Source organism: Oncorhynchus mykiss, chromosome 25 (assembly GCF_057628025.1).
Source record: "Oncorhynchus mykiss isolate SJ-2025 chromosome 25, ASM5762802v1, whole genome shotgun sequence".
Classification (NCBI taxonomy): Eukaryota; Metazoa; Chordata; class Actinopteri; order Salmoniformes; family Salmonidae; genus Oncorhynchus; species Oncorhynchus mykiss.
Genome location: NC_143046.1, coordinates 69,836,384 through 69,850,293, shown reverse-complemented (window position 1 = coordinate 69,850,293; position 13,910 = coordinate 69,836,384). Strand labels below are relative to the sequence as shown.

Below are 13,910 nucleotides of genomic sequence, written 5' to 3'. Positions count from 1 at the left end.
AAAGGGTTTAAACACTATTTCTCATGCTTGTTCAATGAACCATTAATAATTAATGAACATGCACCTGTGGAACGGTCGTTAAGACACTAACAGCTTACAGAAGGTAGGCAATTAAGGTCAAAGTTATGAAAACTTAGGACACTAAAGAGGCCTTTCTACTGGCTCTGAAAAATACCAAAAGAAAGATGCCCAGGGTCCCTGCTCATCTGCGTGAATGTGCCTTATGCATGCTGCAAGGAGGCATGGGGACTGCAGACGTGGCCAGGGTAATAAATTGCAATGTTCATACTGTGAGACGCCTAAGACAGCGCTACAGGGAGACAGGACGGACAGCTGATCATCCTTGCAGTGGCAGACCATGTGTAACAGCACCTGCACAGGAACAGGATGGCAACAACAAATGCCCGAGTTACACCAGGAACGCACAATCCCTCCATCAGTGCTCAGACTGTCCACAATAGGCTGAGAGAGGCTGAACTGAGGGCTTGTAGGCCTGTTGTAAGGCAGGTCCTCACCAGACATCACCGGCAACAACATCGCCTATGGGCACAAACCTACCGTTGCTGGACCAGACAGGATTGGCAAAAAGTGCTCTTCACTGACGAATCGCGGTTTTGTCTCACCAGGGGTGATGGTCGGATTTGCGTTTATCGTCGAAGGAATGAGCGTTACACCGAGGCCTGTACTCTGGAGTGGGATCGAGGTGGAGGGTCCGTCATGATCTGGGGCGGTGTGTCACATCGGACTGAGCTTGTTGTCATTGCAGGCAATCTCAATGTTGTGCATTACAGGGAAGACGACCTCCTCCCTCATGTGGTACCCTTCCTGCATGCTCATCTTGACATGACCCTCCAGCATGACATTGCCACCAGCCATACTGCTCATTCTGTGCGTGATTTCCTGCAAGGCAGGAATGTCAGTGTTCTGCCATGGCCAGCGAGAGCCCAGATCTCAATCCCATTGAGCACGTCTGGGACCTGTTGGATCGGAGGGTGAGGGCTAGGGCCATTCCCCCCAGAAATGTCCGGGAACTTGCAGGTGCCTTGGTGGAAGAGTGGGGTAACATCTCACAGCAAGAACTGGCAAATCTGGTGCAGTCCGTGAGGAGGAGATGCACTGCAGTACTTAATGCAGCTGGTGGCCACACCAGATACTGACTGTTACTTTTGATTTTGACCCCACCTTTGTTCAGGGACACATTATTCCATTTCTGTTAGTCACATTTATTTATTTATTTTATTTCACCCTTATTTAAGGGTGAAATAAAATAAATAAATAAATGTGACTAACAGAAATGGAATAATGTGTCCCTGAACAAAGGTGGGGTCAAAATCAAAAGTAACAGTCGGTATCTGGTGTGGCCACCAGCTGCATTAACGCGGTCCTTCAAGGTAGGCTAGTTGAGAACAAGTTCTCATTTGTAACTGTGACCTGGCCAAGAAAAAGCAAAGCAGTTTGACACATACAACAACACAGAGTTACACATGGATTAAACAAACATACAATCAATAATACAGTAGAAAATCTATATACAGCATGTGCAAATGAGGTAGGATAAGAGAGGTAAGGCAATAAATAGGCCATGGTGGTGAAGTAATTACAATATAGCAATTAAAGTCTGGAATGGTAGATGTGCAGAATATGAATGTGCAAGTAGAGATACTAGGGTGCAAAGGAGCAAGATAAATATATACAGTATGGGGATGAGGTAGATTGGATGGGCTATTTACAGATGAGCTATGTACAGGTGCAGTGATCTGTGAGCTGCCCTGACAGCTGGTGATTAAAGCTAGTGAGGGACGTAAGAGTCCCCAGCTTCAGAGATTTTTGCAGTTCGTTCCAGTCATTGGCAGCAGAGAACTGGAAGGAGAGGCAGCCAAATGAAGAATTGGCTTTGGGGGTGACCAGTGAGATATACCTGCTGGAGCGCGTGCTACGGGTGGGTGCTGCTATGGTGACCAGTGAGCTGAGATAAGTTGGGGTTTTACCTAGCAGAGACTTTTAGATGACCTGGAGCCAGTGTGTTTGGAGACGAGTATGAAGCGAGGGCCAGCCAACGAGGGCATACAGGTTGCAGTGGTGGGTAGTATATGGGGCTTTGGTGACAAAATGGATGGCACTGTGATAGACTGCATCCAATTTGTTGAGTAGAGTGTTGGAGGCTATTTTGTAAATGACATTGCCGAAGTCAAGGATCGGTAGGATGGTCAGTTTTACGAGGGTATGTTGGCAGCATGAGTGAAGTATGTTTTGTTGCGAAGTAGGAAGCCGATTTTAGATTTAATTTTGGATTGGAGATGTTTAATGTGAGTCTGTAGTTGTCCACATATTCTAAGTCAGAACCGTCCAGAGTAGTGATGCTGGACGGGTGGGCAGGTGCGGGCAGTGATCGGTTGAAGAGCATGCATTTAGTTTTTACTAGCGTTTAAGAGCAGTTGGAGACCACAGAAGGAGAGTTGTATGGCATTGAAGCTCATTTGGAGGTTAGTTAACACAGCGTCCAAAGAAGGGCCAGAGGTATACAGAATGCTGTCGTCTGCATAGAGGTGGATCAGACAATCACCAGCAGTGAGAGCATCAGTAATACAGTGGGGCAAAAAAGTATTTAGTCAGCCACCAATTGTGCAAGTTCTCCCACTTAAAAAGATGAGAGGCCTGTAATTTTCATCATAGGTACACTTATACTATGACAGACAAAATGAGAAAAAATATCCAGAAAATCACATTGTAGGATTTTCAATAAATTTATTTGCAAATTATGGTGGAAAATAAGTATTTGGTCAATAACAAAAGTTTATCTCAATACTTTGTTATATACCCTTTGTTGGCAATGACAGAGGTCAAACATTTTCTGTAAGTCTTCACAAGGTTTTCACACACTGTTGCTAGTATTTTGGCCCATTCCTCCATGCAGATCTCCTCTAGAGCAGTGATGCTTTGGGGCTATTGCAGGGCAACACGGACTTTCAACTCCCTCCAAAGATTTTCTATGGGGTTGAGATCTGAAGACTGGCTAGGCCACTCCAGGACCTTGAAATGCTTCTTACGAAGCCACTCCTTCGTTGCCCTGGCGGTGTGTTTTGGATCATTGTCATGCTGAAAGACCCAGCCACGTTTCATCTTCAATGCCCTTGCTGATGGAAGGAGGTTTTCACTCAAAATCTCATGGCCCCATTCATTCTTTCCTTTACACGGATCAGTCGTCCTAGTCCCTTTGGTTTCCACCCCCATGCTTCACAGTAGGTATGCAACTCAGAATTCTTTGTCCTCCAAACACGATGAGTTGAGTTTTTACCAAAAGGTTATATTTTGGTTTCATCTGACCATATGACATTCTCCCAATCTTCTTCTGGATCATCCAAATGCTCTCTAGCAAACTTCAGACGGGCCTGGACATGTACTGGCTTAAGCAGGGGGACGCGTCTGGCACTGCAGGATTTGAGTCCCTGGCGGCGTAGTGTGTTACTGATGGTAGGTAGGCTTTGTTACTTTGGTCCCAGCTCTCTGCTGTTCATTCACTAGGTCCCCCCGTGTGGTTCTGGGATTTTTGCTCACCGTTCTTGTGATCATTGTGACCCCACAGGTGAGATCTTGCGTGGAGCCCCAGATCGAGGGAGATTATCAGTGGTCTTGTATGTCTTCCATTTACTAATAATTGCTCCCACAGTTAATCTGTTCAAACCAAGCTGCTTTCCTATTGCATATTCAGTCTTCCCAGCCTGGTGCAGGTCTACAATTTTGTTTCTGGTGTAGTTGGTGAACCAAGCGAGGCAATCATTTGAGGAACCAAGGCTGTTGAGTTTGCCAATAATAATGTTGTGATTGACAGAGTCGAAAGCCTTAGCCAGGTCGATGAATATGGTTGCACTGTAATGTCTCTTATTGATGGAGGTTATATCGTTTAGGACCTTGAGCGTGGCTGAGTTGCACCCATGACCAGCTCTGAAACCAGATTGCATAGCGGAGAAGGTACGGTGAGATTCTAAATGGTCGGTAATCTGTTTGTTAACTAGGCTTTCAAAGACCTTAGAAAGGCAGGGTAGGATGGATAAAGGTCTGTAGCAGTTTGGGTTTAGAGTGTGTCATGACATTGCCCTCTTTGGGTATAGCAAGCCCCATCCCCCTCTCATTGCCTCCCCCTTGCCTCCTTCAACTAGGTTGCTGTGGTTCGAGAGAGGTCGTAAATTCCTGAGAAGACCCTGCCACATAGTATAAGAGGCAGAGTAAATTTTCATAAAGCACAAAGGAATTTCTCTCACCTCAGAATTTGAGGTACGAACAAATTTCATGTTTCGGAGAAAGTATAAAAGATCGGTGAAGAATCCAGCTGCGAACTGGTCCGTTTGTTACAACTTGGGGAAGCTCTTGGGAGACGGTGTGGCCACATTACCATAACGCTGTTTATATAATAGCCTCAGATATGAGGTTTACATCTAATTGTTGTATAAGATGAGTGAGTATGATACTGTTTGTAAAATTGTGTAATATGATTTTGGACTGTTTAATGAAGGAAAATACAATTCCCTTATGATTTGAACTAAATCAGAGGACCGCCCCTGAGCCCAGTTAGGGTCAGGCATCCTGGGACAGCCCCTTTTCTGCAATTCTGAATAAAACCCAACTTTGAGAAATTATCAGCAGACCATGTTTTTCTCCATTAGGAGAGGACAAAGGTTGTAGACCATTGCTGAATTTTTTAACCATACCACGTGGTTAAACTCTTAGACTATCGATACCGACAGAATAAGAACAAGTCTTTGATATGAATTACTAGTCTGCAGCTAGGAATTGAACGTGAAGAACGACAACCGCCGAAACATCCATTCTATAACGAAACGAATGAATGTCACTGAACTATCCATTATAACCACGACAGAGAGAGAGAGAGAGAGGGAGGGAGACAGACAATTCTACAAAAAAGGGGGGGGGGGGGCAAATCAATTCATTAATGGTGTCCAGGGCACAGCTGGGGGCAGAGGGTGGTCTATAGCAACCTGCAACGGTGAGAGACTTGTTTCTGTTGTTGAATCTTGTTATGTTCATACAAATATTTACACATGTTAAGTTTGCTGAAAATAAACGCAGTTGACAGCGAGAGGACGTTTTCTTTTTTTGCTGAGTTTATTATTTAGTCTATGTAAAAATAAGATGAAATCAAGAATAGTCTGATGGGTGACAATGTTAGCTTGTGAGTTATGTATTGTTGCTTGTGAATGATCCCCAGAAAAATAAACAAATACTTTCTTTTAGCAAATTTTTCAAATCAAAGTCTCACACTTCATATGGCCTTGCCCATAGGCCTATATATTTTGATACGGTTTGTATCAACTAAAGTGGCCAAATAACTTCTTAAGCACATTAATCCGCTTTACAAGGGGTGTAGAGCCTAACTGGCATACATAAGCAGCGTGTGAGTTTGAAGTTTGGGGAAGATCATTTTCACCATAAAAATGCACCTTTTATAATATAAGCAATGCATGCATAATTGCATTTGCGGTCACTTTTGATGATGGTGTTTTCCTGGTAATGGAACATTTGCATATAGCCTACTATAACTTGTGCATTGCTGTGCTTGTAATGTGAAGAAATAAACTATTAGGCTATCAATATTTTAGGCTAAACGTTCTGATCTGTTGCGTCGGCCAAATTGCTTAAAAAAACATTTTTAGTGCTAGTGGTTGTATTAATTTGGGCTCTATCGCATCCCACAACTATCCTAGACTATGTTGGTAATATTTATTTCTCGCATAGAATGGAGTAGGTCAACCTTTGTACTATGGGGGATAGTAGAGTGACATGGGCTAATGTTTTGCTGTTTGTTAGGCCTACTCATCTTGTTGGCTGACGAAAAAGTAAATGTGGACAGTTCTTCCAATATCTTCAGTATGCACCTCAGAATTGGATAAGGATGCATGCATTTGCATTCCCGATGAGTCTGTCTTCACTTGTAGCCTGTGAGAAAGACCCAATCACGTTATTGAGTGTGCAGTGCTCAGGGTGAAGGGCACAACGGCCACTGGCCACTAAAGGCATGGATTTTTTTATAGTGCATTATGACCACACAAATGGGATGCCGCCATGAAACTTGAGGCATTATCAAGTGCTTGTCAAATTGTGAATGAGTGACTGATGAAGTGTGTACAGCCTGCGCAAAAAACAAATCATCATTAGTTGCATCATGCAGCCTTACAATGTATTAAAAATCAAAACATATAGCCCAATGTTTGTATCACAACTAAAGTTACATTACTAATGCTAAATCAAGCACATACCTGTTCAGTACCTGTTTCTTTGTGAACCGCTCAACACAGAATACCTGCATGTGCGCACTCCCTCAAATCGTTTGGAGAAAATATCCTTTATTTTATTCAGCTTTGTTCAATTGTATTCTTCATACCATAAAATGACGCCATGGAATTCTAAGCAAATCTTTTCTGCTAAATGAACTAGTGTAGCCCCTAGCCATTTGGCATAGCCAGCTCAGGGCCTCACATAAGGACAACTCGGAGTATGCTATTCTGTTCTTCTGAAATATAGACTACATTTTCTTCACATGTTCCTTTAGACCTGTCTAAAATAAATAATGCATTTATTGTGATGGTGTAGACTAAATTACATGGATTTATTAGACTTTAAAATGTAGATGTTCCAAAGGTCTGCATTAGTGGAAGCCAGGAGATTATGTGTTTATGTTAGTTAAGACCGTCAGTTATTTGCTTGACAATCACCGGCTGATGAAATTTCGTGATCGCCACAGCCCTATACCTACCCTGTATTCAAGAGTATGCTGTCTCAACTGATGGCGGGCATAAAACAAGCACCTCAGAATATGTCAAATAGGGTCAAATTTAGGCTTGGGCGATACCTTGGTATAAATGGTATATTTGAATATCGTTTTTTGAAAATCACCACCTCGTGGGGGTCTGTGTTTAACCCATAGTTAGTTATAAGCAGTGACTTAAGTATAACTATGAGAAATCTAAAATGTTTCAAATAAATTAAATCCAGCTCAGGGCTCCAGCTATGCATTTGGTTTGTTAACTTGCTAGCTAAGTGGCAATATGTCTAGATCAAACTTCTTGGTTACAGCAAACATTCTAGCCTGAGTACCAGCTTCTTTAGCTAATATTGCACTCCTTGTCATTGCCAAAGAGACTGGCCTTTCTGCCATCTTCAAATATGAACATTCAATCATTAATTTGCTCGAGGAGGACAGAGGAGTTGATTCTGATTCGATAGCCCTCACAGCTATCCTCCATTCACAACAATTATCCAAATATTTGGAATCTATACTTTTTTTTTCCTCAACAGAACACGTTTGTAAGCAATTGCTAAGCAAACATTTTGTTTTTTTGTCCAGACAATACCAGTCTGTCAAAAGTTGTTCTCAAACTTTGGGCCTCCCGGGTGGCGCAGTGGTTAAGGGCGCTGTACTGCAGCGCCAGCTGTGCCATCAGAGTCCTGGGTTCGCGCCCAGGCTCTGTCGTAACCGGCCGCGACCGGGAGGTCCGTGGGGCGACGCACAATTGGCCTAGCGTCGCCCGGGTTAGGGAGGGCTTGGTCGGTAGGGGTGTCCTTGTCTCATCGCGCACCAGCGACTCCTGTGGCGGGCTGGGCGCAGTGTACGCTAGCCAAGGTGGCCAGGTGCACAGTGTTTCCTCCGGCGCATTGGTGCGGCTGGCTTCCGGGTTGGATGTGCGCTGTGTTAAAGAAGCAGCGGCTTGGTTGGTTGTGTATCGGAGGACGCATTACTTTCAACCTTCGTCTCTCCCGAGCCCGTACGGGAGTTGTAGCGATGAGACAAGATAGTAGCTACTACACAATTGGATACTACGAAATTGGGGAGAAAAAGGGGTAAAATTGTAAAAAAAAAAAAAAAAAAGGTTGTTCTCAAACTAAATACATATTGCAAATCCAACCACAAAACCTCTGCTTTGATTTTAAGCCTCACAATACAACAACTTGCCTAGCTAACAGCTAAATGTTTGTTTTTGACTTTGTTATAATTTCTAATTCTATTTTTCAGGCTGTATGTGTTGTCCTGGAAAATGTTTATGTAATTTCCAACAACCAATGAGCAACTCTGTCGTAAATCCAGCTGCATATTGAACGTTGAGATTGCCTAAAGGCCAGTGTTTGGCAATTACATGGAGTGGAATGTTAGCTAAGAAGACTGGTACACAGACTAGAGACATTCAATCCACTCCTGGATCAAGATCCCTGTTGCCTAAATTATTTTGTGCGTCCAAGAAAACCATACATATTATTTTAGAAATAGCGCCCCTTGTGTGCATTTCCGGTAATACCATATAGTACAGAAATGGTATGACAATCGGGATACCACCCAACTCTAGTCAAACTACAACATAATGTGAAAATGAAAACATTTGGATTTTACCTTTTTTTTTTATTTTTATTTTTTTTATTTTTTTTTACAATTTAAATTAAAGGATAAAAGATTTTTAACAATAAAATAGTTTGACAACCCTGCTTGTAAGCTTTTAAATTATATCACACTCAACTGTATATCTTTTCCAGTGATGAAGACCTGGGATGTCTCATGGCAAGGTGGTGTATGCAAAATGGGTCACCTGAGCACCTCTATCTCCTAAAATGTTTTTGCATTGAAGTCCAAAAAGTCACTTTCTGACCATTTCTACCATAAGCAAATAAGTATGAAAGTTTAATTCAAATCAAAAGTGGTCCATTCAAAAAGTGATTGAAATCAAATGGAATGACCCTTTACTAACATGTCATGCAATTCTTTTAACAATGTTGGCAACTAGTTAGGCTTTTTCAATCCGTTACTCAGGGTCCCTCAGCTATTGCACACGTTTGTTCATTTTTGTAGCAGCACACCTAATTCAACCAAGCAAAGGCATTTGATGATTCATTGACTAGTAGAATCTGCGTTAGTGCTAGAAGAGAAATGTGTTATGTCTGGCGTTTTCCCAGAGTAATTGATTTTGAAACACTTGAGTTATTTGGCTTTCTGCTGGGATAATCAGTAAACTCATCTTATGATACCATTTGGTCTGTTTCAGTGCTGGTTGTCATACTGAGCCGCAGCTGTAGTCATGGATGCCAAAGCCAACGACAGCACCTTCCCTAGTTTTGGAGACTTAGATGATTTCCTCACCAAGCATGACTCCAATTTTGTGTGGCTACTTGTGGGTAAGTGTTGAGGAAATTTTCTAGACTAAGAGTGCGGGTGGAAAAATACCTGAGTTAGAGAGAGGGCTGGCTGCAGTGAATCACACCCATTTCTCAAATTAGAGTTGATGAATGGGGAGCACTTAACTCCAAGTATACAGGAGTGAAGCCTCATTTAACACTATCATAACAATATGAGACATAGTTTAAACCTTCTGAGTCAGTGGTAACCAGGGGTGTAATTCCATTCTTAATGGTAACCCGTCTTTCACTTGAGTCATGGCAGGACGTGGACCAGCTATTGTGTCACTTTTGTGACAACCTTAATGAAGTCGTTACGACAGTACCAAACATTTCCTCCCGAACTAAGGATGGTGGGACATCAGTGACGCTCTGTTTTCTCTTCCAGCCACCATTCTGTCCTGTGGATGGATCATCTACCTGACCTACTACAACTCCCGTAACATTGGCCTCATCTTAACCCTCATCATCAACAGACTCTACAAGAATGGCTACATTCACATTGGTGAGTGTAAATAATGTAATGAAACAAGCTTGCAGATGCGTGAATTATGAACCTTGCACGAGACTTGGCTACCAGGTGCCTTATTTATGGAATTCAGTGTGAAGAATCTAATGTTTGCGTGTCTGAAATTCAGTGTGACTCTGTGACCTACTTGCATCAGTTTTAGCATCACTGTCTGACTGTCTGTCCTCTCTCTCTCCACAGGCTCCTTCTCCTTCTCGGTGCTGTCGGGGAAGGTCATGTTCAGAGATGTGTACTTCATCAACGAAGACATGTCCATCAGGTGCTTACTTTTACAGTGTTATGTATTCTACTCTCTGTACAATACATGCTTATATTCTAATGCTATTTTTTATTCTACCTTCAATGTATTTTGTGTTACAGAATACAAGATGGTTTCCTTATATTCCGCTGGTGGAAAATGTATAACCCTAAGCAGAAACAGCACGGTCAGTGGATTGTTCAAGATACATTGTTTTGATATGGGAAACAAGTCCATAGGTGTAGGAGTGGTGGGAGGCCGCAATAACTCAAATGGCTTGTACTCTTCTTGACCATCATATCAATGTTACAGATCTTGTTCTTCTCTTCTCCAGACCCCAAGGCTGAGACCAGGCTCTACGTGACCGTAAATGGATTTGAGTTCCACGTTTACAACCGCACAGACCTCTACGCACGGCTACAGGAGACCTTCGGGTTGGACCCCACCCTCATACCTCCCAAAAAAGATGAGGAGAGAGGAAGAGAGGAACGAGAAAAGAGCCTGGATAGTGTTAACATCAAAGCAGAGACTCCTGACCCGTCGTCATCTTGGAGATCCCTCATCCCCGTCATCAAAGTCAACATCAGCACAGTAAGTTTCCCGTTAGCTTAGCTTCATCTGAGACATCACACACGCTAGTCAATAGTTAGGTTATCTGAAAGTGCACTTATGTTTAATTCTCATCATTGTATCGTGTGCATTTCTCCAGGGTCGCTTAGCATTTGGGAACCACCACCTCCCACAGACGATATGTGTGAATTTTGAGGATGCCTTCCTGACCTACGCCACCAAACCCCCCTCCAGCCACCTGGACCAATACATGCACATCGTCAAGGGCTCTCTGGAGAATGTCCGCGTCATGCTCGTACCCAGCCCACGCTACCTGGGCATGCAGAACGACGAGTAAGTTGACCTTTGACCCTAAACCCCATTACATAGGCCCGCTGAACGATAAGTGAGCTGACCATCGACCCTAAAACCTAGCCTCTTAATCCTAAAGAATACAACCTCTGTTGTCCTCCATAGGCCGCCCAGACTGATGGGAGAAGGATTTGTGGTCATGCAGTCTAATGACGTGGACATCTACTATTACCAGGATGAACCAGGTACGACCATATTGTGTAGAATTCTGGTCTGTTTGCCAGGATCGAAGAGTCCTGAATAGATTTTTTTATACATGTAAAGTCATTAGTAATTCATATTCTTGTGTGTGTATTGTCAGGCCTGGTCCCAGAGGAACAGGAGAGTGGGGATCCAGAGCTGTGTGGAGAGGGCACCAAACTGCAAGATCTGCCTCCCTGCTGGGGTCTGGACATAGTCTGTGGAAAAGGAACTGACTTCAACTATGGACCCTGGGCAGACAGGCAGAGGTACACACACAAACTAACTATACTACTACATAAAACATAATTGGCTGTTCACCAGACTCAACAGCATTCCCTCCTGTGTGCAGAGACCATAGGAATATAATTACTAATATTTATATTTCTGTATGCAGGGACTGCCTGTGGAAGTTCTTCCTCCCGGCAGACTACCAGTCCTTGGGTGTTACGGAGGTGGCTCAGCCTGGCACACCCAGACAGATCCTAGCCTTTGAGCTGCGCATGAACATCATTGCAGATGCCACAATAGACCTGCTCTTCACCAAAAACAGGGTACTAGGAGATCAGGCTTCTCACTCTCTCTCCTCTCTCATTTTTTTAAAAAGCTCTTTGTATTAGATAATGCCAGATCTAAATAGCTCTAAACTATTATAATCCATTCCACAATGGGATCATGTGTTTCTCACATTATGCGCTCTGGATTTTTTTGCTCTTAGGAAACCAATGCTGTCCACGTGAATGTCGGAGCAGGCTCTTATCTGGAAGTGAATATCCCCATGACTGTGGGGGAGTCTGGTGAGTGGGACACTGAGAGAAACAACAGGTTAGAAGAAAGTGTGTGTCTTTAGTAGGGGTGTGCCGACCTGACCATATTCGTAATCGTATCCATAATTAACAGTTGATATTAGGATCGGATGATATTCGTGATCTGAAAGCACGGAAGTGTTTAAATATGCCTAGATAGATGTAGTCAAAATACCAATCTCCCTGCAAAATAAACTGCAGATTAGGAGCAGTGTGTGTGTCTGACCTTAACTTGCAGAAGGCAGTTTGCTGTCACTCAGTCATCTTTTCTCCCTACCCTCTGCCTCCTTGTTAGATACTATGCTGCACATTGATAGCTTGAGCAAATGTCCTACCCATAGGAGGCTAACAGAAGGCAGCATCAATAAATTATCAAACCGAAACATGCAAGTAGAAGTGGTCGGGTGAAATACAGCTTCGCTCTATTCAATCAGAGCAGCAGGGTCAACGTAGAGCCCGCCCTTCTCTTTACAGACTAGCCAGTTTAGCTAAACTAGCCAGTTTAGTTATTTAGACCACCTAGCACCTTGTATTTGATTGAAAGATGCGCGCTGGCACCCGAAAATGACTTACTTTCCGATCACGGATAATAACAAAAAATACTTGGATCATAATCGTATCAGGACAATTGCCCATATCCGTTACAATTCTTGTTTTATCCGACTACTCGGCACACCAATAGTCATTAGGTCTATGGTTACAGCGTAAGACAGAGGAGGGATGCCGTGAAAGCATGCATTAATCCTGACTCATTAATCAATATTACCATCAATAAAGTTCAAACTTGGACTGTCTGTGAGCATTCGTTCTCTTCTCTCTCTCCCCAGGCTACTCTCCCACAATCAAAGGTCAGCTGCTCCATGTTGACACCACCACCAGCATGCAGTACAGGACCCTACTGGAGGCTGAGATGCTGGCTGTAAGTACTGTACAATAGGAATCTGTAGGGGTCCTATTCTACCACAAGCCATAGCCTGAATTTCCAATACAAGTTTTGTACTGCAACAGAGTGATTTTGGGGATTCAAATTCATACCATGTATCATTTCACTATTTGATTTAGAATTTTAGGACCCCTTTGGGTATAAAAAATTCTATACAAAAATGTGGCCTTTACTACTATAGCCCATAGAAACACATTTAATAACACATTCATAAATGTCAAAAAAGACAGTAAAAAAATTAATCAGACACAGCCCATCCAAAAAACTATTACCTTTACATGTCCCCTCAGTTCCATGTGATTGCCAGCTATCCCTGTGTATGGAACATGCCCCAGTCCTGGAACTGTGAGATAGAGGTGTACAAGGCCACCTATCACTTCATTTACGCCCAGAAGAACTTCTTCACGGGTAAGACCACCCTTTCCTCTCAGTCTATAGACACATGTATTCTACACATAGTCGTGGCCAAAAGTTTTGAGAATGACACAAATATTAATTTTCACAATGTCTGCTGCCTCAGTTTGTATGATGGCAATTTGCATATACTCCAGAATGTTATGAAGAGTGATCAGATGAATTGCAATTAATTGCAAAGTCCCTCTTTGCCATGCAAATGAACTGAATCCCCCAAAAAACATTTCCACTGCATTTCAGCCCTGCCATAAAAGGACCAGCTGACGACATGTCAGTGATTCTCTCGTTAACACTGGTGTGAGTGTTGACGAGGACAAGGCTGGAGATCACTCTGTCATGCTGATTGAGTTTGAATAACAGTCTGGAAGCTTCAAAAGAAGGGTGGTGCTTGGAATCATTGTTCTTTCTCTGTCAACCATGGTTGCCTGCAAGGAAACACGTGCAGTCATCATTGCTTTGCATAAAAAGGGCTTTACAGGCAAGGATATTGCTGCCAGTAAGATTGTACGTAAATCAACCATTTATCGGATCATCAAGAACTTCAAGGAGAGCGGTTCAATTGTTGTGAAGAAGGCTACAGGGCACCAAAGAAAGTCCAGGAAGCGCCAGGACCGTCTCCTAAAGTTGATTCAGCTGCGGGATCGGGGCACCACCAGTACAGAGCTTGCTCAAGAATGGCAGCAGGCAGGTGTGAGTGCATCTGTA

General features: G+C 43.1%; 1 protein-coding gene across 50 annotated transcripts in view; it reads left to right on the top strand.

Annotated features, from left to right (window-relative positions):
* Window positions 1-13,910, top strand: part of LOC110505661 (bridge-like lipid transfer protein family member 1) — a 90,422-nt gene that overhangs the window by 4,626 nt on the left and 71,886 nt on the right. For all 50 annotated transcript variants that reach the window (XM_090220949.1, XM_090220926.1, XM_090220934.1 and 47 more), the window contains exons 2-13: window positions 9,045-9,174; window positions 9,563-9,679; window positions 9,884-9,962; window positions 10,064-10,128; window positions 10,276-10,532; window positions 10,651-10,844; window positions 10,968-11,047; window positions 11,164-11,311; window positions 11,440-11,596; window positions 11,761-11,839; window positions 12,676-12,767; window positions 13,082-13,199. In XM_090220949.1, coding sequence (XP_090077075.1) covers window positions 9,078-9,174; window positions 9,563-9,679; window positions 9,884-9,962; window positions 10,064-10,128; window positions 10,276-10,532; window positions 10,651-10,844; window positions 10,968-11,047; window positions 11,164-11,311; window positions 11,440-11,596; window positions 11,761-11,839; window positions 12,676-12,767; window positions 13,082-13,199 — 1,483 coding nt within the window. In that variant the 5' untranslated portion in view covers window positions 9,045-9,077. The remainder of the gene's footprint in view (window positions 1-9,044; window positions 9,175-9,562; window positions 9,680-9,883; window positions 9,963-10,063; window positions 10,129-10,275; window positions 10,533-10,650; window positions 10,845-10,967; window positions 11,048-11,163; window positions 11,312-11,439; window positions 11,597-11,760; window positions 11,840-12,675; window positions 12,768-13,081; window positions 13,200-13,910) is intronic.